The sequence below is a fragment of the Manis pentadactyla genome, chromosome 7, assembly GCF_030020395.1.
Source record: "Manis pentadactyla isolate mManPen7 chromosome 7, mManPen7.hap1, whole genome shotgun sequence".
Lineage (NCBI taxonomy): Eukaryota > Metazoa > Chordata > Mammalia > Pholidota > Manidae > Manis > Manis pentadactyla.
The window spans coordinates 126924683-126950209 of record NC_080025.1 but is presented as its reverse complement, the minus strand read 5'-3'; the positions used below and the strand labels follow the sequence as shown (position 1 = coordinate 126950209).

Here is a 25527-nt window from a genome sequence, read left to right as displayed (position 1 = left end):
ATCGTCTTACCATCAGTGAGCAGTAGGCAGCTTGGACCACAGAAGAGCTTTTGTCCATACAGGCCGACTAGCCAGGAAGGACAGCCAGCACATTAAGCTGACATCAGCCTCACATCTGACTGTCAGTCATGACCTCATTAGCATAGTACCAAGCTCTTGACCTTTCAGAATAGGCTGAGGAGGAAGTGGGAGACAAATGAGATCAGGACCAGGTAAACAGGTAGAGACCACCACCTATGGAAAAGCAGCACACCAAGAATTTATACAAAAACCTTTTATTTACCATTTATATTTCTTCTCCCCATCCCTATTCCCCAATCTGGAACCCAGCCAACTCTTAAGCCTCCTGATGTCTGGTTCTTGAAAATTAGGGCCCTGGGGATGGTTGGGGGTTATGAGAGGTGGAAATCTTCTCACTCATCCGTTGTGGAAGTTGAAGGAAGCTTTCCTGCCTGGCAGAAGCTCCAGCTGCTTCCCAGGGTAGCCCCTCAAGTCAGAGGCTCCACCCACCACAGGATGGGTACTATAAAGAGATAACGTGTCTCTCAGAGGCTTCCCATCACTCCGCTTCTACACCAGGCTCTAAAGCCGAACCAATCTCACCTGGAGATGGAGGCCAGCAGCAACAAGGGGTGGGAGATGGGGTGGAATGGAGAATGTTGCAGTTCTGGGTTCTAACCGACAAAGAAGAAACAGGAAGAGGTTGGCCTGGTTAAATTGAAATAGGAAAGGGGAAGGAGGGTGCAGAAGTACACAGGATGGGTTATTGGGCTCGGGTAGGGCCAGCTGGACACCTGTAAACAGAGGTTATAACCCCACTGGGGATAAGCACTTCCAGCCCCACAACTGAAAGAAGAGGGAGAAGGGAGTCCCATCCCCACCTAGACAACGCACTAATGACACAACAAATGCTTTGGGTCTGAGACTGCCTGGAAAGGGCACCCACAGGCACAGAAAAGGGCAGCTAGCCCTCATCTGCCAGACATGGGCTGGGCTGCCTCCCTGGCCACCACAGCTCACTCCAGGCACTGTCTCCACTGCCTCTCATTACCACCCCACCACAAGTTCCGCATACACCAGGATCCTGCTGCAGACTGACACTGCCAGCCAGCCTCCAGCTAGTGCAGCAGAAACAAAGACACTGAGCTCCAGGGCTCTTCCCTGGGTGACACGTCAGGGCTCTTTCCCACAGTCCTGCTGCCATGAGCCACACATGTAGAACCCTTCCAGGAGGGTACTGGGCCCTCAGGTTCTCTGGAAGACAAGATCCTGGGGAAGCACTCTCAGGGAGGACAAGGAGCCCAGAATGGTATTTGTTCTTCTTTACTGTCCCAGGTCCTGCTTTCCAGGCTCAGAAGTCTGAGTCAGCATCCATGAGCTCTGCCTCCATCAGGTTGGTGCGGGAATGAATGGGCCCCAGCCCCTGCCGGCAGCCCTGAGCCCAGGCTGTGGGGTCTGGGGCACTGGGCAGAAACAGATCCTGCAGAGAACTGGGCTCTGGGCAGAAGGGGTTGGAGACCAGGGTCCATGCTCTCTGGCGGCAGGATTCCCCAGCCCCCCAGGCACTTGCAGCCACCAGGCACTTCTGCCGGGGCAGCTGAGGCAATCGAGGAACAGCACTGGAGGCAGGGGCAGGGGCTGGATGGTGAAGCACTGCGGGTGGTACCAGTGGGCACACCTCCTTCTTCCTCTTCCTCCGTTTCTTCTTCCGGCCCGAGCGCTTGTCCAGTTCTGGGGAGATCTCTGCCTCAACCAGCCACACGTTGGCTTTTTCCTCCGGGGGCACTGATAGTGGTAGAGAAAACATGAGCCTGGGATATGCTGGAACTATTCCTATCACCCCTTCTCCTTGGAAACCCTACCTTTTGAGCCCTGGGACCCTCAACTCTAGATCTAAAGGGCAACGGCTCCCCCCTCTAGCTCTTCCAGGGCCTTTCCTCCCTTGTCCCCTTCTGGCAGCCACTGGTGCCCAGCGAACCCCCAGGAACCCCCAGCCTCTATGTCCCTACCTTTCTACAGAAGCCTGACCCCGCATACCTGGGGTTGCCACAGGGGTGACAGACACATCCTGGGGCAGTATGGCTCCTCGCCGAGCCACCATCTTGGTGACATGCTGGGCCCAGGCAGAGGACACATCTGCCGAGGGCTCATTGAGGTCAAAGGCCAAACCCGCTACAGGGACAGATGGGAAGGATAGGAATCATGACCACCCAGTCCCTCGCAGTGACCACTTCTCCCTCATTCAGCACCATTCACCCTTCCCGAGCAGATCCCTCCCACTCCACCCAGCTCAGAAAGCCACCCTCAAAACAGAGTGATCTTGACCCATTCCCAGCCTGCAGGGTGGGGCTCACTAGAGGCCAGAAATCCAGTTCCTGTAGTCCTGACTTGATGTGGCTCAGGGAGAGCAAGTGGAGAAGACAGGAGAGGGAGATGAGTTCTTTTGGAACCAAGGCACCAGTAAGCAGAGCCACTGGCAGATACAGAGAGGGGAGAGGCAGCCAGGGGTGCAGAGGCACTGGGGAAGAATGAGCGGGTGGGGTGAGGGAGAGTGCCTCATTCCTCACACTCTTCCACACAGCCCACTTGCCCAGCCAGCCTGGGAGGGAATGGAGCCCAGGTGCTGTGGGTGTCAACGGCTCCAGTGAAGGAAAGTGGCTGAAGCTCACCCACAGGCCCATCGTGGGAGACGGTGTGCATGCTGAAGGACAGCTCCTGGCCAGGGTTCTGCAGCAGCTCGCGCCGCTTGGAGAAGGCCTTGGCGATCATCTTGCTCTTCTTGATGCGCTTGGGTTCATCATCACTCTGCCCTGTCAACCTGAGAGCAGAAGGGGTGGGGGATGGGAAGTGGACAAGCAGCCACCTCCCACCAAATCTTGTGAAAGACCAGTGACTCCAGGAAAGGGGCCTCCTGGGGTCCTCATGTCCCTCAAGGACTCTGTGGAGTAGAAGCCCTTGCAAAGAACTGGGCCTAGAATGCAGGGCTTCTATGAGTCCAGTTCTCAAATCACTCTATTCACTCCACTCTTCAAGGATGCTGGCAACTGGCTCAGCACTTTGCTGATCCTCCCAAGACATGAGGTATCACCAGGGGGCAGTGGTGAGCCACAGAGAAAGCAGCTTTCGGCAGCTCTGTACAGACTGCTGGAAAACAAGCCTACCCAGGGCTGTGCTGGGAGATACCAGAACAGACAAAGTCTACTGACGGGGATGCTGAGGCTGACAGGGAGGCGGCAGGGTCAAGACAGGTTGGCTGCAGACCCCACCTGCACCAGGTACGCCTCCAGATGAGCAGTGTGGCCTTAGTCCAGACCCAGGTGCTCATGGCAATGCCGGTTCCAAACATGGCAAACAGGTTGATCTTCTCCACCAGGAGGCTAGGGCGATTCTTGATCTCACAGTCAGGGATGGGCTTCTTGGTGGGCAGCCCGATGGTCACATTGGCTTGGCATCTATGGGGAGCAGTAGTAGACAGGTGAGACTTTCTGGATCTCCTGGGTGGTACCCAGACAATCAATCTAAAGGCTTTAGAGAGAGCTAAGCCCCACAGCACTGATTCACAACCCTGGCTGCTCATTAGAGTCACCCTGGAGCTTTTAATAACTACTGATGTCTGGACCACACTCCAGACAATTAAATCAAATCTCTGAGGTAGGGATCCAGGCATCAGTATGGTTTAAGACTGGAAGCTGGAGTCTTTAAGAAAGAGTCTGGAGCAGTCAGGATGTGGACTGGTGTCCATTTTAACTGCTATTTCTGGATCAGAAGGTGTTGGACTTTTTTCAGCAGCTGCGATACCTCAGTCTCTCAGATTCATCTTCATTGTGACATGGAAAAGCACTAGCAAAACTAGCAAGCATTAACAGGCTGTTAACCTATCACAGAGGGGTGACTACATCTGTGCAAGGCCCCACAGTAAGCTCTGTTAGAGTAGGCGAGAATTAAAGAGAGCAGCTTCTGTGGCCAGCACGGAGTGGGTCAGAGAAGCCAGCACACAAGATGGCTTTTAAACAGTCACAAACATACCAGCCAGACAGCCACAGGGTGTGGAGGGAAGGGCAGAGTTGAACAGAGACTTGAGGACTATTTGCCATGTTTGCGAATTACAGTGCAACTGACATCTTGGGTGCCCAGAGCAGGACAGGCAGTTTCACCTGCTGTCTGAAGCAGGGATATGGCAGACCCCTGCTGGACAGCAGAGGAGGGCCATCCCTGCAGGTCTGGCTCTGGTTCCTGGATGCTGCCCCTGGGACCCCAGCCCCACACTCACAGCACATAGTCCCGAAAGCTGCGCTCCCACTCAGCCTGGTTGAAGAAGTCGTAGAAGTGGCAGCTGAAGGTGATGAGCACAAAGCCAAAGGCCAGGAAGCCAAAAATGCCTGTGGAGGGCCAGGGGCAGGGTGGGGTGTTACCAATCCCAGGTTTGGGAGGAGAGTGTTTGCTCCACTAGAGCCTGAAAGACAGCTAAGTCTGGAGTGAATTCATGCTGGGCTCAGTTCAAGAACTGTATTCTCCAAAATAGGCACAATGGGACCCTCCCACTTGAGCCAACTGTGGGAGGGCCCCAGTGGGACAGAAGTGGTCGTGAGGAAGCAGTCTTGGCATGAATTTGAGTTCTTCCATCCAAGAAAGGTCCCCTTTTATTGAGCTGCTACCACACACACCCCACAGACTAGTCCCCAGAGCTGCTAACTAGTGCCACTGACTTACCGCATCCTCCAAGATCCTATCCTGCAGGTTCCACAGCCCCAGGAGGATGCAGTGTTGGGCTGGCTAGTAGCTCAGGCCAAAGGCCCTGGGGCCCACTCACCAAGGCGTAGCATGGTCTCATTGATCTTGCTGGCAGCCTTCTCACTCAGCAGCCCAGGGTGGTTGCTCTTGATGGAGAACAGAGTCATGACTCCTGAACAGAAGGGAGACTTTAGACATTAGCGGGAGCAAGGTCACTTTCCTAGAAGGGATGAGTGTGTGGCAGGGGAGGCTTCCATGTCCCTGGAGTCCCTGAGCTGATTGCTCCCAGGTCAATTTAAAGCTTGGGGAACTGGGGACACTGGAGAGATGGAGCACAGGTGGTGCAGAACGCCATGGACTGGAAAGACCAGGGCACAGCCTAGGTGGACAGCCAGAAGACAGAGAAGGTGCCTCGGTCCTGACCCGGCTGCCCCTAAGTAAGGCAGCCAAGGTCAAAGCTGTGCTGATGGGAAAGGTGCAAGCAGAGACTCAAGAACAGTGCTCTGAAGGGGTATGTGGGGGGGACTTGGTGAAGGGGGGAGCCTAGTAAACATAAAGTCTTTCATGTAATTGTAGATTAATGATACCAAAATTAAAAAAAATAATATAATAATAATTAAAAAAAAAAAAAGAACAGTGCTACCCAAGAGAACTATAATGTGAGCCACATACAGTAATCTCCGATTTTCTAGTAGCCACATAAAAAAAAAAAGACACAAGAGAAACTGATTTTAGTCTGTTTTATAAATAGTATATCATTGTCTATTTTATGACCATTCCAAAATGCAATCCTTATAACAAATTATTAATGAGATCATTTGCTGTTTGGGGGGGTACTAAGTCTCTGAAATGCAGTGTGTACTGTACACTTATGATGCATCTCAGTCTGGACTATCTTCAACACATGTGGCTAGTGGCTACCGTGCAGGACAGCACAGATACAAAACATATATCAGACACCCAGACACTGCCAAAAAGAGGTAGGCTGAACAGAAGGCTGACAGCAAAAGGAAACTGAAGTTTACAAAGAAAACACAACAAAAATGAGCTAAGAAGATATAGAGGCTTATTGTGGAGGTGGCATATTGAGAGGGAAATTAGGGACAGTGAATCTGTGCATGTTGTGAAAACTGTGTGTGTGTATTGTGGGCAGGAGGCAGATGAGAAGCCCAGCTCCAAAAGATTGAGAGTATATATAAATTCAGAGTACACACCATGACCAAAGGCCCCAACTTGGTCCATGTGGACAGGGAAGGTACGTGACTCACCACACAAGTGCCCCTGGCCAAGGGCTGAGCAGGAGCTGGAACCCAGCCCAGGCTCCACTCAATAAGCCATGAGCCCTGGCTCAAAACTCTGGTGAAGGGTATTTTTTTCTGGCTGGCACAAAGACGCTGTTCCATACCAAGCACCACGATACCATGTCTACCTAGAGGAGACACCTTCCGTTTAGCACCAAGGCCCTGGGAGCTGGCTGAGGTTCCAGTGCAAAGGCAGCGGAGCTGGCAGCTCCCAGCTTCTACCTAGGAGCAGGTGTTCAGTGCATTTTGCTGTGTGACTGGTCCTGGCTTGGTCCCTGCTCACCTCGGATGAGGAAGTAACCTCCCACCACAAGCACCAGGCCAATTGGGGCCAGCACAAAGCCAGCGCGGTATCGGTAGTTCTTGTAGCCCACAAAACAGATGCCGCTCACGGAGTCCCCATCCACCTGCAGCAGGAAGAGGCGGGAGGGACAGGGTCAGTTATTGGCCCCCACAGCCAAGCCCCCCCCACTCAGGTTCCCAGCCCCTGACCAGCCACTATACCTGGGCCACAGCAAGGATTGCCACAGTGAGGACAAAGGGGAGAGACCAAGTGAGTAGGTGAAAGTAGGAGGTCTTGCCAGACAGAGGCTGATAGGTGGTACCCAAGGCTTTGAAGGAGGTGTGCCAGGCATAGGTGAGGACCACAAACCAGACGACACCAGCCATCAGGGCATAGTACACGATGACAAAGATGATGACACAGGACAGGGTCTCGTTGGAGCTGCACAGACATGGGGGATGTCACTTGCGGAGCACATTCTGTACTTCCTCACCAACTTTCTCCACCCTGTCCCCAGACCCTTGACTTCTGAGGTCTGAAGGTTTTCTAGGAATTGTGGCTCAGCAATAGGACCGAGGTCAGGTTTGAAGAGGATACAGAAGATTCCCCTTTAAACATATGTGAACAATCAAGATCCTGGCCCTGGACACCTTGGGTGCAACAAGGCAGAGCTGAATCCTACACAAAAATCTCAGTTTCAAATACAACCTGTCCCTTTGGTGGTCAACACATGTTTCAGCCTTCCTCCCCTCACCCTCACCTGAGTCCCCAAGACACCTACGTGGGCTCCCCAAGCCTCATGGTGCCATCTGCACGGCAGACAATCTCCCGGCGGGCACCGTCCATGAACTGGGCCAGCCAGCCAATGCTGCCCACAAAGAAACACGCGTTGACATAGAAGAGAATAACAGCAGGGTAGCGATTCGAATTCCGCCAGTCAGCCACAAATGTGGCCTAGAAGAGAGAAGTGGGGTCCGCTCGTGAGGTTAGGGTTGTTCCGCTGCCACAAACACCCTTATATAAACCCAGGTCCCTCTTATCAAGACCCTTCCCTGGGTACCCTACCAAGTCGTCTTCTCCCCACCTCCTTCTCTGCTGCCAGCCTCTCTCCTGACAATCCACTGCCCTCCCGTTTCACACGCTGGTGTCCTGGCTCCCCCCACCCCCGCCTCCAGGCCTGCCCTGCTGACCAGAGTGAAGAGCGTGCAGAGGCCCGTGACAGCCCCGAAAGCTGCAATGTAGCTGTGCATGTCCTGGTGCTCGGCCTCAGTGAAGAGCGGGTTCTGGCACTGGATGCCACAGCCCTCCACATCCTCGTACCAGCTCTTGGGGTTGTCGGTCCGAACCAAGGGAGCCTCACACTGGCCCGAACTGTTGAATTTGATGTTCTGCACCTCATTCTGGCATGAGGGAAGTGGAGAAGACAGTGCAAAGAATGCAGATGGCCCAATGACTACAGGCGCTGAAGACAACCTTTTGGAGTTTGAATCCCAGCCTTGCCACCATGTAGCCTGGGGCAAGTTATAGGACTTCTCTGTTACCTCACTTTCCCCTGTATACGACAGCAGTGCTTACTTCAAGGGAGGTTTAAGGGTTAAATGAATAAACAGATGTTAAACACCTGTAACGATATTTGGCAGTTAGTAAATAATAGTAATTAGTATTATTACCATTATTATAATCAACACTTATGAGCTCTCCTTCACCACCCAGAACTAGATTACATCCCTGTCTTATGTCTCTAGTGGTTCTACATGTACATGCCTTGACTCCCTAAACACATGGCAAACTTCCTGAGATCAGCTTCCTGTCATACAAGATTCCTGTAACTCCCCAATACCTAACAGAGTAGGTGCTCAAAAAGTATTTGCTGAACACAATTTACCTTTTATAAAAAAACAGATAATCCCTGATACACTGGCCCAGCCAGCAAGCTTCAGCTTGGGTTTGATCACGGCTTCACACTTGGGGTCTCCCAGAAGAGAAGGCTCTGGGCTCCCCTGCCCCTGCCTCCTGCTGGGCCCTGCCCAGTGCCCAGTCCACCCAGCCCAGACAGCATGAACCTTGCCCCACAGAGCACTCACTGGGCAGCCTTCAGGGAAGTGGTCAGGGGTGCAGCGCAGGAAGTCAGGCCAGCCGCGCTCCCTCTCCACGATGGCACAGGGGCCGCGGGTTGCCTGGCAAAGGGTGCGGCTGGGCAGCTCGACACGGTCATTCTCGCATTTGGGCATGTACACGGCACACAGCAGGGGCTGGATCACTGCCCAGCAGCGGGGGGCGTTCCGGAGGCCTGGTGGGAGGTGACAATGTGGACACACTGCAGTGAAGACCCCTCCTTACTCTGACCCATAGGCACAGCTGCACCCCCCGCTCCCCAGGCCTAAGTTCCACTCCCTGTTCCCTCTTTGCTACACAGCAGGCCATCATGGCTCACAGCTGTCAGGCACAGTGTTTTCTACAGGGCATTTGGGCAGGATGACTCTGTGCTACAGGACTGTCTCATATATCAGAGGACATTTAGCAACCCTAGACCCTGCCCACCAAGTGCCAACAGAATCCCTAAGTCATTGTGACAACCTGAACTGCCCGCCTTCCCTCCATCCCGGGGTGGTGACTGGAAGAGGGCCCGAAGAGGAGGTTCTGGGATGCTGGTAATGTCCTATTTCTTGATCTAGTACTGGTTACATGGGTGTATCTACCCTGTGAAAATCAAACTTATGGTCTGTGCACTTTTCTGTATGTATAGTATGACTCAAAGTTTTTAAAAAACAGCCCCCGTTTCCAAATGCCCTGCTAGGGACGGGAATGCTAGTGCCTCTGGCTGAGAACCCCAGGTCCATAGCTACCTTTTCAGGGGCAGTCTTACAACCTCCTGCAGCCCTCTTCCAGTGGGACTCACCCCTTGCTGGGCCCATGCTCCAGATCCAGGAGGTAGTTCCCCTTGCCCAGATCCCAGGACCCTTGTTCCTCTTACCAAGCTGAGGTGAGATAGAGAACATGTGGGAGCTTAAGGAGAGGTAGTCAGGGGAGCCAGGTACTCCAAAACCAGAGGAGGAAACAGGAAATCAGACGGAGAGAAACAGAGCAGAGAGAGGAAAGGTGCTGTCAGCAAGAGAGAAACAGATGGAGATATCCCGGCAACCTTGCCCCAGCCCAGACCTCTACCCTGCGGCCCCAGTGGCTGGGCTCACCCAGCCTTCTGCCCCCTGCACCCTTCCCGAATCATCCCTGCTTCAGGAACACCTATTTCTTCTAATACAAAGAGTTGTATTAGGAGACGTTTCTAGGGATGTGAAAGCCAAGAGATAGGTGACTGCCACTGCCAGGCTGAGATGGTAGGGGCGGCTAATTGCTCTTTGGGGACAGGGCTGATATAGCAGAGATAAGGCGCATGGACACTGCAATTAGTCTGTCTGGGTCCAAATTTGGCTCTACCACATCCTGGCTGTGCAATCTCGGGCAAATTACTTAATATCTATCTCTAGCCTGTTTCCTCATCTGTGAAATGGGGATAATAGATTTACTTCAAGGAACTGTCTGTTGTGAAGAGTGAGAGAGCACATTAAATATTCTTAGCATGGTACCTGTCATATAGTAAGTGCTTAGGAAATATTAGCTGTTATTATTACTAATCTGAGGCCTCTGACCACTCATGGCTCTCACTTCAACTAAGCCTGTTTCAGGAGCGCAAAGCAAGTTCCTGTCACTTAAGAACAACGTCCTCAAGCAATGGTTCCCAGAGCTGACTCAAATCAGGAGTGGGGAAACCGTTTCACTCTCAATGGAGAACCCACTCTCAGAAATTCTGAGCGGGTGGGTGTGGGTAGAAAGCACCACAGTGGTGGCTAGGGGTTGGGGTGGGGGAGAGTTTGCCTACAGAGGGGTAGCCTATGTGAAGGTGATGGGATTGTTCCCGATCTTGCATGTAGTGTCTGGTTATACAACCCAATGCATTTGTCTCAACTCAAGAACTGTAGAACAAAGAAAAAGTGAGTGTTACAGGTGTTTATTAAACAATAAATTTTAAATGGGGGGAGCTCACCAGGGTAAAATGTATTTTGGAGGAGCATCAGGTAGTTGATAAATAAAAATATTGTGTTATTTTTCTGGATTTTTGTGCAATATGTGGTAACTATCAGCTGTTAAAAATGTGTCATTTCTTGTTTTTCTTTTTTTCCCATTTTAAATATTGTTTTGTATTATAAAAATAAACTCCCAAATGGAAAGATAGATTAAATAAATAAATCTTAAAAGACAATTGAGGAGTCATCAAGGAAAGACAAAGTTGGATCCTTACCTTATTTTTTACTTAAAAATGAATTTCAGGTGAGTAAAAAAATAGCTGCATTGTTTTTCAAAATTCGAGTACAGAAGAAAAGCTGGGAAGCAGTTTTTTTAAACCCTGGAGTAGAGAAGGCTTTCTGAGGTATGACACAAAACCCATGAGCTATGAAATAAGAGATTTAAAGAAAAGACTTCAGAAAAATAGATAAATCTAGCAGGGAAAAAACAAAATGATAAGAAAAGCAAAATACCAGTTAAATATGTTTCCAATACATATCACAGGTAAAGAGCTAATTTCCTTATATACATAAAACTCTTCCAAATCAATAAATTCATAATCTTATAGAAAAATAGGCAAAAGACAAACAGATCAGAGAAAATACAAATGGTTTCTAAGTACACGAAGAGATGCTCAATCTCACTCTTAAAAAAGTAAATGTGAAATAAAACTGAGGTTATAATTGTTTAACCTTCAGAGAGATATAAAGATCAAAACACTTGAAATGTATTGGCAAGAATGTGGGGGAAACTGGCACTTTTGTATATTTTCAGTAGGAATAAAAATTAATAAATACTTGTGGGGACTCTTTGGCATTATCTATCCAAGTTTTATACTAGCAATTCCACTTAACATGTTCACAAAGAGAATATATAAGATTATTCATTGCAGCACTGTTTGTAATAGCAAAAGAGTAGCAACAGCCTGAATGCATATCCATCAATAGGGGATCAAATAATAAAATATCACACATCAACGTAAGAGGATAATATTCAGGGTTGAATTATTTACAATGAAATGGAACTGTCTTCACTACATTTTATTAAATAGATGCAGCTGAGTGGAGAATGCCCAGAAAGCATCATACTACTTACTGGTTGTGAGTGGAAAAAGACTAAGGACACATCTACATTTGTATATTTGTTGGATATCCTTAAAAGACACAAAAACCAGTGTTGGGAATTACCTCTGGGAAGGGGAAATGAGTAGCTGGAAGCAGAATTGGAGGGATTAAACTTTTGTTACTTTTGAATTTTATACTATGTGCATATACTACTTATTTTTTAGAAGTAATTACACCTTTTAAAAACATGCAAATTACTGAAATGGAGGAAGTTCCCTAGAGAGGAAGGGAATGAAACTGGAAATAAGAAGAAAGGGCAAATCAACTTCATTTTTTTGTTGTTGTTTTTGATTTGTTTTCAGTTTTATTTCTGAACATCTTACATTTTGGTAGACAATCGTTCAGATATTATCATGCTCATATCATCACAGGTCCTTAAATTTAATAAGCCTTGTGAAATAGTCAATTTTGTTGTTATTGCTACTGTTTGTTTTTTTATTAAAGTACCATTGATATACAATCTTATGATGGTTTCAAACATATCAACTTTATCTATATTGTTTTATTTCTTTCCCTTTAATAAAATGAGACAAAAAGAAAAAATAGGACATCTCCCCAGGCAAGGGAAACAAAACCAAAAATAAATAAGTGGGACTACATCAAACTAAAAGCATCTGTACAGCAAAGGAAACCGTCAACAAAATGAAAGGGCATCCTACAGTATGGGAGAATATATTTGTAAATGACATATCCAAAAAGGGGTTAACATCCAAAATATGTAAAGAACTCATACAACTCAACATCAAAAAAACAAATAACCCGATTAAAAAATTGGCAGAGGACCTGGACAGGCATTTTTCCAAAGACATACAAATGGACAAAAGGCATGTGAAAAGGTGCTCCATATCGCTAATCATCAGGGAAAATATAAGTCAAAACCACAATGAGATATCACCTCATACCAGTTAGAATGGCCACTACCCAAAAGACAAGAAATAACAAGTTTTGGCAAGGATGTGGAGAAATGGGAACCCTCCTACACTGTTGGTGGGAATGTAATTGGTGCAGCCACTATGGAAAGTGGTATGGAGGTTCCTCAAAAAACTAAAAGTAGAAATACCGTCTGACCCACTAATTCCACTTCTAGGGATTTAACTTAAGAAAACAAAATCTGATTTGAAAAGATATATGCACCCCTATTTTTATTGCAACATTATTCACAATATGTCAGATATGGAAGCAACCGAAGTACCCATCAATAGATAAACAGATAAAGAAGACCTGGTACATATATACAATGGAATATTATTCAGCCACACAAAAAAAATCCTGCCATTTGCAACAACATGGATGGATTTAGAGGTTACCAAGTGAAATAAACCAGGAGGAGAAAGAAAAATACCATATGATTTCACATACATATGGAATATAAAAACAAAACAAAACAGCAATAGACTCGCAGACACTGAGAAGTGACTGGTGGTTACCATGGAGGAGGGGCTGGGGAAGGGAAGGAAAACAGATGAAGCGGATAAAGAGGTACAAAATCTCAATCATAATATAAATTAGTCCCAGGGATGAAAGACTATATATACAGAATATAGTCAATAGTCCTGTAACATCTTTATGTGTTGATAGACAGTAACTACACAACTTGGGGTGAGCATTTAATAATGTACATAATTGCTCAATCACTATGTTGTATACTTGAAACCAATATAATATTGTATATCAACTATGCTTCAATTAAAAATATATCAAAAAAAGAAAGAAAAAAATAGGGACACAGGTGTTACATTATCTCTGCATTTTTCTATATTCATAGACTTTTTACTTAATATTTGCCACAATTTAAACTTAAAAAAAACTTTTTGTATGATACTGACAATCAGTCAAGTTGAAAATCATTGTTCTAAGGTTGGCTTAACATTAGAAAATTCAGATTACCACATTAACAGATTAAAGAAGAAAAAAATCTATGATCATCTCAAATAGATATAGAAGTAGTTTGTAAAATTCAACATCCATCCATGATAAAAAGAATAACCAACAAATTAAGAATAGAAGAAAACTTCCTTAATCTGCTAAAATGTTGCTACAGGAAACCTACACCAAACATCACATTTAAGTGAAAGACAGATAAGCTTTCTTTTTAGAATACAGAAAAAGTCAAAGATGAAGGATGCTGCTACTATTACCACTTCTATTTAACAATATACTATAGGTCTGAAGGGGTTCAGTAAGACAATAAAGATGCAAAGATGACACAGCTTAAAAAGGGAGGAAAAAAAACTCATTCACAAATGAGATGACTGTGTGTAGAATAAATGTAGCTAGTTTACTGGATTCCAAATCAGTTGTACTTCTATACACCAGCAACAAACAGAAAGTGAAATGTTAAAGGTACCAATTATAATAGCATAAAAAAACATCAAGAATGTTCCTCATGTAATTGTAGATTAATGATACCAAAATAAACAAAACAACAAAAAAAATCAAGGATCTAGGAATAAATTTAACAAGTGATATTTAAGAATGCTCTGAGAAAACTGTACAAAATATTGAGAAAATGGAAAATGACCTGAACAGAAACATATAATGAAATGATTGGAAAACTCAATATTGTAAAGATGTCTTTTTTTTCCAAATTAATCTATATACTCAATGTGATTCCAATAAAACCACCAACAAATATTTTTATATTGTAACACAAAGAGTCGAGAACAGCCCAGACTCTCTATTAGATATTGCCTCCTACAAAGTGGAGGTTCTTAGCCTGAAGTTGACAAATGATTCTGGGAGAGAATTTAGGGGTCCATGAACTAGGATGGGGAAAAAATTACACCTAACTGAAATTAAGCCTTTCTTTCAATTATGGGTGCGAGCAACATACCACAGGATTGCTAGCAGCACCTGTGGCTGTGTCACAGCTGGAAATCAGATATTTTTTGTTTGTAGATACCTCAAAATATTTGTTATTACTCATCACCACCTTGACACTATGCGCTTCTCAAACCTACACAAGATCTTATTTAATATTAATAAGGAAGCACAGGTATGTTACATCACAAACTTGGTTTTTTAATATTTGATAACTATATTTCAATATAATTAATTTTCTTTGTAATCCTATATGCTCCTTTTCAATTCTATGGGTTTTACTTTATGAATTTAAAATTATTTTACTAAGAAGGGGCCCACAGGTTTTACTGGATTGCCAAAGAAGTTCATAGCATAAGGAAGGTGAAGAACCTTGCTATAAAGATATGATAATAAGATAGTGTGATACTGGCAAGGGACAGGCAAAATTCTGACCTATGGAGTAGAATAAAGATCCAAGAAGCAAATATATATTTGGACACTTGCTCTATGGCAGAGCAGTTGAAAGAGGATGTTATTTTTAACAAATGATGTTGAGACAATATATATGAAAATAGAGTTCTTAAAAAATCGACTCCAGGTGAATTACATGCCTAAAATGAAAATAAAATCTATAAAGTTTTGAGAAGGACACATAAGAAGAATAAATTCGTGACTTTAACCCTATGAGAGCACTTATTAAAATAAGACACAATAAGCACTAATCATAGAAGGTTTGATAAATGACCACCTTAAAGTTCAGAACCTCTGTTTCACAGAAGACACAAAGAATGAAAAGGCAAGCCACAGAATAGAAAATATTTTCAGTATGTACAACCAGTGAAGGACTCATATATAGCATATATAAAGAACTCCTACAGATCTTACAAAGATAGCAGATAGCCCTATAGAAAAATGGGCCAAAGATCTGAACAGACATTTCACAAAAGAAGAAATCCAAATGGTCAGTAATCCTTTGAAATGGTGCCTAACCTCACTAGTCATCAGCGAAATGCAAATTCAAGCCACAGATACATACCACAACATATTCACCAGATTGGCAAAACTTTTAAAGGCTGACAGTAATACTAAGTGTCAGTAATGAAGTGGTGCAATGTTGACCCTTCTGCAGGGCTACTGGGGGTATGAGTTGGTACAGCATTTTGAAAAGCTGTTTGCTATTAGATAGAAAAGCTGAAAGTATGCATGTCCTATTATCTAGCAATTCCATTCCTCTCAGAATATACATAGAGAAACTTGACTCAGGTGCACTGGGATATACATAAAAGAACACTCACCAATGTCATTCACACTGGCCAAAAATTGGCAACAAGTTAAATGTTTAACAATGAAATGGATAAATAGTGGTATAGTCTACAATGGAATACTATTCAGCAATGAAAAAATGAGCTGCAATAACATGGATGAATCTTACAAAATAATGTAGAGCAGAGGCAGCAAGATATAAATAATACACTCAACATGATTCCACTTGTATAAAACTCAAAAACATGCAAAAACTGAAATATACACTTAGGGATTCCAGACTAGATGGTAAAACCATAGGGGGGAAAAGGAAATGATTATCAAAAATATCAGGGTACCAGTTATTCTAGAAGAGGAGGGATGGGGAGGTGATTGGAAAAGACAAAGGGGAGCTTCTGGAGGCCACATGGTCTAGTTCTTGACTCAAGAGTCACTTTATTGTTTGTTATTAAGTACTTCTGTGTTTTATGCACTTTCTGTATACATGGTACATTTCACAATTAAAAAGTTAAAAATCTGAAGCAAAAACGAAAACTTGGGTTCATGGGTATTTGTGTATTTCTATACTTTCCCAAAAATATATATTTTAACCAATTCTGATCATCAGCCAGATTTGGGAACAGTTCTAAGGAAATTCTTCCTATCTGCCCTTGTAAATAACCCATCATCACAAAAACATCCCCCTCTCAAATTTCAATTGGATATCTAAGAGGCAATGAAGAAATTCCTCCCAGCTTCTCCGGCTCTTTTCTACAGGCTGCCCCCAGCTGGGTGACAGGCCACATGGCCCTGGGCACACAGAGACCACAGCAATCGTCAGAGAAGCTACGTGCTAGTTCTCAGGGACCTATTTCCCTCGCCAGCTGCAGGCCTCTGCTTTCCTGCCCCATTTACCAAAACAGATTTGGCCGAAAGTGGACCATGGCCTGGATATTATGTTTGTCTGGTCAGCTTGGAATTCCTGAGAGGAGACACTTCAAGCTATAATGGGGAAAGATGTTGAATGCCTTAAGAAGCACAAGTCAAAAAAGTTGAAAGTTACAGGACAAAACTGAGTTTTATAACAAATCTAGAAATTAGCCCAACCTGAGTTATAAGCTTTCTTGCTCAAAGGCATGCTTCCAAATGCTCAGCAGTCTGGCCCGAAGAAGCACATAGTGGCCACCTCTCTTGAGCAACTCCTATTTCAGATCTGCTGGTAATCTCCACATAGATCTCCAATGAGTGCATCTAATTTATGTGGCCAAACTTGGGCCAAGCATGTGAACCCATGCTTTCTTCCAAAACCTACTCCTCTCCTAGCATTCTCTAGCTCAATGAAAGGGAATGGTATATCACCTTCGATCCAAGCCTGAAACCTGGGTCCTTCACCTCACTCATGCCCTCCATCGAAGTCATCAGCAAGTCCCACTGGCTCTACCTCTGAAACTCTGGGATCTGTCCACTTCCTTCAGCCTGTTACCTGAGTCCTGATCACCATTACCTCTCACCCAGACACTTTCAACCCACCCTAAACAAGCAACCAGATTCCAGGAGTGCCCTCCTCTCATGGCTTCTTGACACAATATGCAAAGAGATCTTTCCAAACGGCAAATATGATTACATCTCTTCCTTGCTTAAAAGCTTTCAATGGCTCCTTATTATCTTCTTGAAAATATCCAAACTTTGTAATATGGGGTATGAATCCCTTTATTTTCTAATTCTCTTGGTCTTATCTCTTATAATTCTATCCCTCACATGCTTTGATCCAGCACTACTGAAACTCATACTCCTTTCAAAGTACCAAGCCCTCTTGCTGCCACAGCTCTGGGCCTGCTGTTAGCTCTTCCTATCCCTTCCCACCGAACCCTTCCCTGGCCCATGTAATTCCTACTTATTTCTCAGGTCATGGGTTAAATGTCAGCTCTTCCAGGGGCCTTCCATGCTCCCCAAAGTCCTTGGTGTTCCTTCAGCACCCTAACTTGTCACAATACCTTTCACAATTATTGCTAAGGCCTCTTTAATTGTCTGTCTTCCCTTGAAGGCAAGGATCATGTCTATACTCTTCATCTTTGTATGTCACAGAACCTAATCCAGGGTGACACGTAGCAAGCACCCAATACCTAACTGAATGAATGAGTGAATGGCTGTGTACTCAGAACTCTGAGGCTTAAAAAAAAAGTGAACAAGTCCTTCAAGACTTTACAGATGAACACAATCTAGATCATCTACATCCTTCATGTACAGAAACACTTCTAAGAGTCAGGTGATACTGATCAGGTCTAATGCCAAATCAAGACCACTAACTCAGGACAGGGCAAATCACTAGCCAGAGGCTCCTCCCAGATGAAGGCCTATTTGTGATTCTCATGTTCAGCTCAGGTTCACTACACACATCCACTGATCCAGCTCATACCAACACCTGTTTCTGGCCCTACTTCCTAGAACGAGCACAAAGACATCAAGTAGAAAGAGAACAACCAGAACATGCATGGTAATGAGTCTGAGCTGAGGCATGATGGGAGCAGAGTAAAGCTCAGAGTGAACTTAAGACCTGGGCTCAGAGCTGGAGCCTAGGCAGGACCCTGCCCCACCAGAGACACTGCTAACAAGGTTTGAGCCTGCAAAACTCCAAACTTTCCTGCCCAAACAAATTCTGCCTGCTCAGCAATTGCTCTCAGGAGTATGGGCTGGGAAGAGGTTCATATACTTCCTCCTTGATTTGACAGTAACTACAGAAGGGCAGTATTATACATGCATTTAATTTAGGAGAATTCAAGCATGAGCCCATGCAAAATAAGGAGATCGAGATCGGGTGGGAGGGATAATAGTCTCTCACAGTTTGAGCAACTCAAAACTGGGTAAGATCTGGTGTTGAGAAATTTGGATTTTTCATGCAGGGAGCTTTTACTCAACCTTTATTTCAGGGCTCAAAGAAACCTTGTTTCTTTTATGTTCCTTTTTTATTCTTTTAAGTCTTCTGCTCTTCTGCATTTATGTAACTTTAAAGACTAAAATTATATTGCCGATGTATGCTCCTTCTTGTGTACTATACATTACTATATGTTACATGTTTACACAAACATATCACCACAAAAAGCATTTATACAAAATCACACAGACCTTATGTTACGGTAATTTTTAAATAAAACTACTGTTGATTACATATGGTTTCTGCCTACATGCTGACTTTAGAACCTGATACTGACTAAATATGTAGCTCCACCATGGGTACGACCCTCCAAGTTTCTCCTCTGGCATCTGCACCACACCAGGAATGATAGGGCTTTGTCCAACATCCAGCAAAGAATGAAACGTTAGTGGCCAAGTTGACAATGACAGGCAGCCTGTGTACACTTCCCCCATCAGGATCCTCTACAGATGATCCTGGGCAAAACCAAAATGTGGGGCATCCCAGGCCTGTCAAAAAGAAGGACGTTGCCAGGTCTGCCCCTGGTTTTTTATTTTATTTTTCAAAGACAGTTTTGGAATCACATGGACTAGAAGCAAGGAATGACAAGACCAGTTCCCTTCTGGTGCCCCTTTCAAGCTGCCAGCCCAGAAGAGTGACAGGTGGGGAGCTAATCTACACCATCCTGCTACAGAAGGAACTATCTGTTTGGGTTCAATCTGCAATTATTCAGGCCTGGCCGTAATCCCACCCTGAGGCCAGGGCTCTGGGACTTCAGACCACAATGCAAGTATCCACAAGCTCTCAACATCCCAGACTTGAGTGTCCTTCTGCAGCCCAGACCAGCCTGAGCATTTAAACTTCAAAGAACACACAAATAATCGTTAGAATAGTCTCATTCCTTCACAACCTCAGACAAGGAGCAAAGTCACCATTTTTCAGATGAGGAAACTGAAATCTCCTGTGAAAGCAAGAAAAAATCAGTTCTCTGGACTTCCTGTCTCCCAAAACAAGATTTCTGGAACTTTCTGGTTACCTTATACTCATTACCTGGGGGTTTCTTATCCTTCACAAATTTTACTCAATTCCTTCCCCTCACCTTCTCCCTCAATGCCTAAATCTTCTACCCCAATCCTTCCCTGTTTCCTTTCCAACTCGATTTCCCTGTCTCTTCTCCAAGGCCTAAAACACCTCTCGGGATCCCGAAGGACCGGGCTTCCAGAGTGGCACTTAGTTGGAGCATCTCTTCTTCAAACAATGTCCTTTCCGGTGGTGCAGGGGCCCCCACCTCGCGGGGCCCTCATCCCCCGCATCCTTTGCTCACCCACCCTACTCAGGCCCTTTGTGACCCGCTTCCTCAACCTTCTCGTTCTCCCTCCTCATCACCAAGGGTCGCATCCTGCATACAGCCTGCCCCAAAGACTCGGTTCCTCCAAACGTCCCGAGTGCAGCTCCCGCCCTCGCCAGAGCTCAGGCCCGAGCCTGATTCTTTTCAAGAGTCCCCGCAGCCCTCCACCGCGGCCCCGGCGCGGGCTCCCGCGCGCTTACCCGACCAGAGCACGAGCTTGCCGTGCGCTTCCTCCTGGGAGTCCGAGTCCCCGGCCAGCAGCGTGGAGGTGGCCCCGTAGGGCAGCGCCGAGCCCAGGCACACGTTGTAGAGCAGCGGCTCGCAGGGGGCGGCCCGGCCGCAATGGCTCAGCAGCGGCGGAGGGCCGGTCCTCGCCGCGCTCCTTCTGGCGCTCCCTCCTACGCTTCGCGGCCCAGGCCCGGTCACGTTCCCGCTCAAGGCCGCCCCCCGGCCCGGGCCCCCCAGCACCAGCAGCAGCCCCAGGAGCAGGAGCGCCAGCCCCCGTGCAAGGCGGGAAGCGGCCATGGCCAAAGCCGCCAGCTCAGGAGAAGCCCCGGCGCCCCCGGCCGCTCCCGGAGCCCCCAGGCCACACGCGCAACTCTTGGGGCCGCGGAGGCGGCTCAGGCGACCTGTGCGCCCCGCGAGTCGGGTGCAGGGTCCCCCCGGACGCGCCGCGCGCCGCGGGCCCTCTGCGCCCAACTTCGCAAACTTTGGAACCCGGAGCCCATGCTGGGCGGCGGAGGCCCCGGCCGGGATGCACAACTCTCTGCCCCTTTCCCTGGCGATCCAAGTGGTCTTCAGCCCCGGGAGCCCCCTGGGCCCCCAATCTCCAGCCCCATTCCTTCTCCCACCATCAGACCACCTCCCAGGCCCGCGATGGAAGCCAGGCGCGGGCCAGGGGTGTGGGACTAGGTCCCCCGCTCCGCCACGGCGCCAGCCGGCGGCCTAGCCGCCACCTTCGCGCGAGCTCGCCGCAGCCCCCCGACTTCTGCCCACCGACTCCCCAACTCCTTTGTTGCTCTAGCTCGCTGGGCTTTCTGGAATGCACGGGCCTCGCCGAGCCAAGCGCGGCCCCACCTCCGCCACGGCTGGGGGAGGGACTGGCCGAGGGAGGGAAGAGGAGGGGAGGGGATGCCAGAAAGGAGGAGCGCGGGCCTCAGCCTCTCTGGGCACCGAAGGGCACGGGCCAGGGGGCTCTGGTGACCCCGCCCGCCACCCTGGGGCAGGAGATGGGTGGAAATCGTGGCCCGGTGCTACGACAAGACTTAGTGGGTACTTAGGGCAGAAGATTGTTCGATTTGGTTGTAGCAGGGAGTGGACCGTCTGGTTTATAGTGGGGTGCCTGCAGTCAGCGGAAGCTCCTGCTACATCCCACCAGGCTCCCTAACCCGCCAGTCTTTTCAGCTTTGGGTTAGATACTTCAACTTGTCCTGGGCCCCGTGGAGAAGAACCAGGGTTTGGGGTTCCCGCTTGTCCAAATCCTTCCAGCTTGGGACCTGTATGAGAGATGAACTCAAGAGTCACTCATAGCAGCTGTTCCGGCTGTTGTTACCTGTGGGAGCAGGTGTCTGGCCACCAAATGTGCCAACATCAAGCCTTTATTGCCACAAACATGTGATGTCTGAACTGTGGTTTCCAGCTACTGGCCCTGGCCTATCTTTGGTTATGTCCAAAGGAAGCTGGTCCATTTTTTTATGGCCCTTGCTGCTCATATGCTGGCCAAAGAAATATCTGCTGCTCTCCATCCTTTCCCAAAACTCCGCTCTTTCCTCACATCTTGGCTTGTCATGCCTTCTGTCACTGCACTTGATTTCTCCTACAACCAGGGTCCAGCCAGGAGAGTGGACTTGTTTGAGCAACTTTCCAGTGTTGCTGATCTCTGGCAGCACACTAGGGTGTTTTCCTTTCATACCCCTACCCTCACCCCTTCAGCATAGAAGTGGATGAGTTCTACTGGGTTTGGTCATTTAAGAGCAAATAAGCAATTGCACTTCAGCTACCATCCTCAATGAATACCTAAGCCCCAGAGACAGAGACAGAGAGAGAATTTAGTTCATTTTAACAAGTCTTTCTGAAATCCTAGGATGTCCATAGCACCATGATAAGCATGAGATCCTCGCAGAATGTGAGATTTGCATTTTACTATGGGGACAATGCTTGTCCTCAAGAAACAGTAATATATGACGACAAAGTAGCAAAGTTTCCCCCTCGAGGGCCAGGACCTTATCCTATTCTCTGTAGCCACAAAGCATCTAGTGTAGTCAGACATGCATATTAATCACTCAGTAAGTAACCTGCCAAAATGAGGTGTACTGTGGGTAGACATGGAAGAAGTGGGATTTGAATCCAGCCCTGAAGCCTGAGTAGGAGGACTTAGAAAAGTGGAGAGGTATAGAGCAGGCAATGCAATTGTAGGAAACTATGATTATAGCTCAGAGCATGACTGGCCTGGCAATCAGGACAGGACATAGCAGGGAAACCGATTGGTAAGAAGTCTTGAATGACATACAGACGAATTAAGGTTTGATTCTATTGGCAATAAGGAAGCAATGCACATTTTTTTTATCAGGGGAGTGAAATGTTTAAGAACATTCATAAATCAGGCAACATAAGGATGGTATGAAGGGGAAGAGGCGGGAGGCAAGGGACCATTTTGAGGGAAGTCACTGGTAATTTATGGGGGAACTGGGAATAGACCATGTCATCAGGGCATAATTTTCCCACTGCAAAAATAATTTAAAACATTATGACCTACTTCAGTTATTTTTTTCTGTGATATAAATGAAATGCTGTTACAACATGTCCAATGTCTGAGTCACAGAGAAAGTTGCCTGATGTTTCTCCTTGTGAACTTTCTCCACTGGTTTTCTATCTGGTTGTTATTGTGGCAGCTTTGAAGCCATGTGGGGTTTTCTCAGTATTCCATATATTAGAGAAGAACCTACATATGTGCTCATAATGTGCTCAAGTCAGCCCCCTACCTCTCTGCCTAAAAATGTTAGTAATTCATTAAGTATGAAGATTCTGCCAGACCTTGTCTGAGATTTTTGGGAGGTATGAGGAAGAGTCATATGACTGTAATATAGTGCCTTTACACTGGACATAGAAGAGGGTAAATTGAGAGGATCCCAAGGTATTGTAATCTGGACAGAATGTTCTTCCCTTTAGCAGGATGGAGAAGATATTCTAATTTCTCATATCCATGTTTATGTCTGTATGTGTGTACATACACTTCTATCCACCAGGCTTTGGCATTCCCTTATGGGTAGCTTGCTGGCCTAGGCAGAGGGCAGCAGGAAGGCAGACTGAGCAAATTCTCATATACTGTCCACAGCTACTGGGCCAGGTTCCCATCAGTGGCAGCTGCAACAAGGGCATGGCTCCACATTTAAGTAACTGTGCTGTTCCCCAGAAAGAGAAGCAAGTGGAGATTCAGGAATTCTGTCTGACGGGAGGAAGAAAAGTGTTCAGGGGGCACTGGGGAAGAGAGATTTCTGGTGGTTCCTGGATGGCATTCAGGCTTCTGGAGGAAGCTCATCTGTGCCCTCCCGTAGGCATACCAAGACTGCCAGTGTCTGTTAGAGAATCCTCAGTGACTTGACACACTCCTGGTCTCCAGCCGGATGGCAGGCTGTGCAGTGCTCCTCTCCTGGGCCTGAGCCACCTCCTCACCTAGTTCCTCAAGAGTCTAACCCCATCTACATGTCATAACACACTCCTTTTGTCAGGGCCATGAGAAGCTACCCTGTGTTGACAATGCATTACAGTACCTGATTTACTACAAGCAACTTCTTGATTTCTAAATAATATTCTCATCAAATAGTTTGGCATTTTGAGGTCACACATTCAATGTTAATTGGGGTCTTCCATTCAAAAAGAATGGACATGAAAGCATCTGTGGGATATCCCTGGGTATCCTTGAGACTTTAACTGTCCTTCTGGTTCAGTGTCACAATGGCCAGAATTTGGAGCATAGTTGTTGCAGTGTTCCAGTTTTTTTTTTCTCCCAGTGTTTCTTACTTTGCAACTAAAAGTATCAAGTTAGAGAGCAATGGCAAAATGAGAAAGGGGCTAGATAAGCTACCTCATCAGAGAGGTTGAGTTACAGAATTGAGTTTGGCCTTACTAGCCAAGAACCTTTGAGCAACTTACTCTAAGTCCCTATTTCTTCCTTTACAAAAGTGAGATATTATCAGTTGTGTTTCTATACACCAGCAGTGAACAATCTGAGAAGGAAATTAAGATAGTGATTCCATTTGTAAAGCATCTAAAAAAACTGAATATTTAGGAATAAATCTAACCAAGGAAGTAAAAGACTTGTACACTGAAAACTACAAAACATTACTTGAAGAAATTAAAGAAGACCTAAATAAACGGAAAGATATTCTGTGTCCATGGAAGAAGGCTTAACATTGTTAAGATGTCAGTACTACCCAAAGTGACCTATAGATTCAACACAATCCCGATCAAAATTCCAACAGCCTTTTTCATAGAAATGGAAAGGCCAATCCTCAAATATGTATAGAATCACAAGGGGCCTTAAATGGCTGAAGCAATCTTGAAAAAGATTAATAAGTTGGAGGACTTATACTTCCCAAAATGGTGCAACTGCTGGGAAAAGTTTGGTGGTTTTTCAAAAGGCTCAATGTAAAACTGTCTTATGACCCTGCAATTCGTTTCCTAGGTCCAAAGAACTGACAATAGGAAGTCAAACAGATACTTGTACACCTATGTTCATAGCAGCACTATTCACAATAGCCAAAAAGTAGAAACAACCCAGGTGTCCAACAACAACACATGGATAGATAAACAAAATGTGGTAAATACAGTCAATGGGATATTATTCAGGCTTAAAAAATGGAGGAATATTTGATATAGGTTACAACATGGATGAACCTTGAAAACATTATGCTTAGCGAAATAAACCAGACACAAAAGGACAAATATTGAATGATTCCACTTATATGAGCTCCCTAGAATAGGCAAATTCATAGACAGAAAATAGAATAGACTTTACTAGGGGATGGGGGAGGGAGGAAAGGGGAGTTATTGTTTAATGGGTACTCAAATGAGTTTTTGTTGGGGATCAAGAAAAGTTTTGGCCCTAGATAGTGGTTGTGGTTACACAACATTGTAAATATATTTAATGTCCCTGAATTGTAAACTTACAAATGGTTAAAATGATAACTATTAGGTTATGTATTCTTCACTGTTATTTTTTTAAAGGATCAAAGAAAAAAGAAGCATATTACTACTTAGCTATAAGGAGTCTAATGAGGATTAGTATGAAGCAACATGAGAAATCTTTGTCCTTTAGTGCTTAATAACTGTCAATGTCAATTCCCACCTTTCATCTCCAACATCCTTCCTAAGTGCCATTTCAGTAGTTCTGGAAGTCCAACTAGTAGTCAACATTGTAGAAACGTGGCTGGTTTGGGAAAGGGTAATCTTGACCTCATTCCAGTCTGTCACTATACACTGTGATACCAGATTTTAGGGTTTTTTTAGGGTAGTGACATTTCTGGTTTTACACTAAACAACATAGTTTTCCTCTTCTCAGTAAATGGCACCATTGTTTATGCAGCTGCACTGGTCAAGAACCTTGGAGTCACCCTTGACTCTTCTCTTTCTCTAAAATCCCACACCCAATTCATCAGCAAATCCTGTCTAGACTCCTGCTATTCCTCATCACCTCCACAGCAGCCAACTTGGTCTGAGCTACC

General features: G+C 46.1%; 1 protein-coding gene across 4 annotated transcripts; it reads right to left on the bottom strand.

The window, feature by feature from the left end:
* Positions 1-242: 242 nt before the first annotated feature.
* SMO (smoothened, frizzled class receptor) lies at positions 243-20885 on the bottom strand. 4 transcript variants are annotated; one of them, XR_008998548.1, is made up of 14 exons: positions 20005-20885; positions 8400-8605; positions 7506-7715; positions 7097-7269; positions 6537-6756; positions 6316-6439; positions 4811-4903; positions 4271-4379; positions 3267-3452; positions 2670-2818; positions 2355-2518; positions 2038-2172; positions 604-1785; positions 243-523 (listed from the first exon to the last, which is right to left on the bottom strand). XR_008998548.1 is itself a non-coding variant. In XM_036909058.2 (13 exons), the coding sequence occupies exons 1-13, from the start codon at positions 20327-20329 to the stop codon at positions 1390-1392; spliced, it is 2490 nt and encodes an 829-aa protein (XP_036764953.2). In that variant the 5' UTR covers positions 20330-20885; the 3' UTR covers positions 244-1389. The 4 variants fall into 4 exon arrangements, 3 of the variants coding, with proteins under 3 accessions (XP_036764953.2, XP_036764956.2, XP_036764955.2); XM_036909058.2 differs by having other exon boundaries at positions 244-1785; XM_036909061.2 differs by having other exon boundaries at positions 244-1785; positions 7097-7183; positions 20005-20144.
* Positions 20886-25527: the final 4642 nt, after the last annotated feature.

Excerpts from the sequence above, each read along its gene's own strand:
- SMO (XM_036909058.2), bottom strand. The coding sequence starts at position 20,329 with ATGGCCGCTTCCCGCCTTGCACGGGGGCTGGCGCTCCTGCTCCTGGGG. Across the intron at positions 3,453-4,270 it reads AGCTTTCGGGACTATGTGCT|ATGCCAAGCCAATGTGACCA; the intron begins GTGAGTGTGGGG and ends TGCTCCCCATAG. Across the intron at positions 1,786-2,037 it reads CACCCCTGTGGCAACCCCAG|TGCCCCCGGAGGAAAAAGCC; the intron begins GTATGCGGGGTC and ends TACCACTATCAG.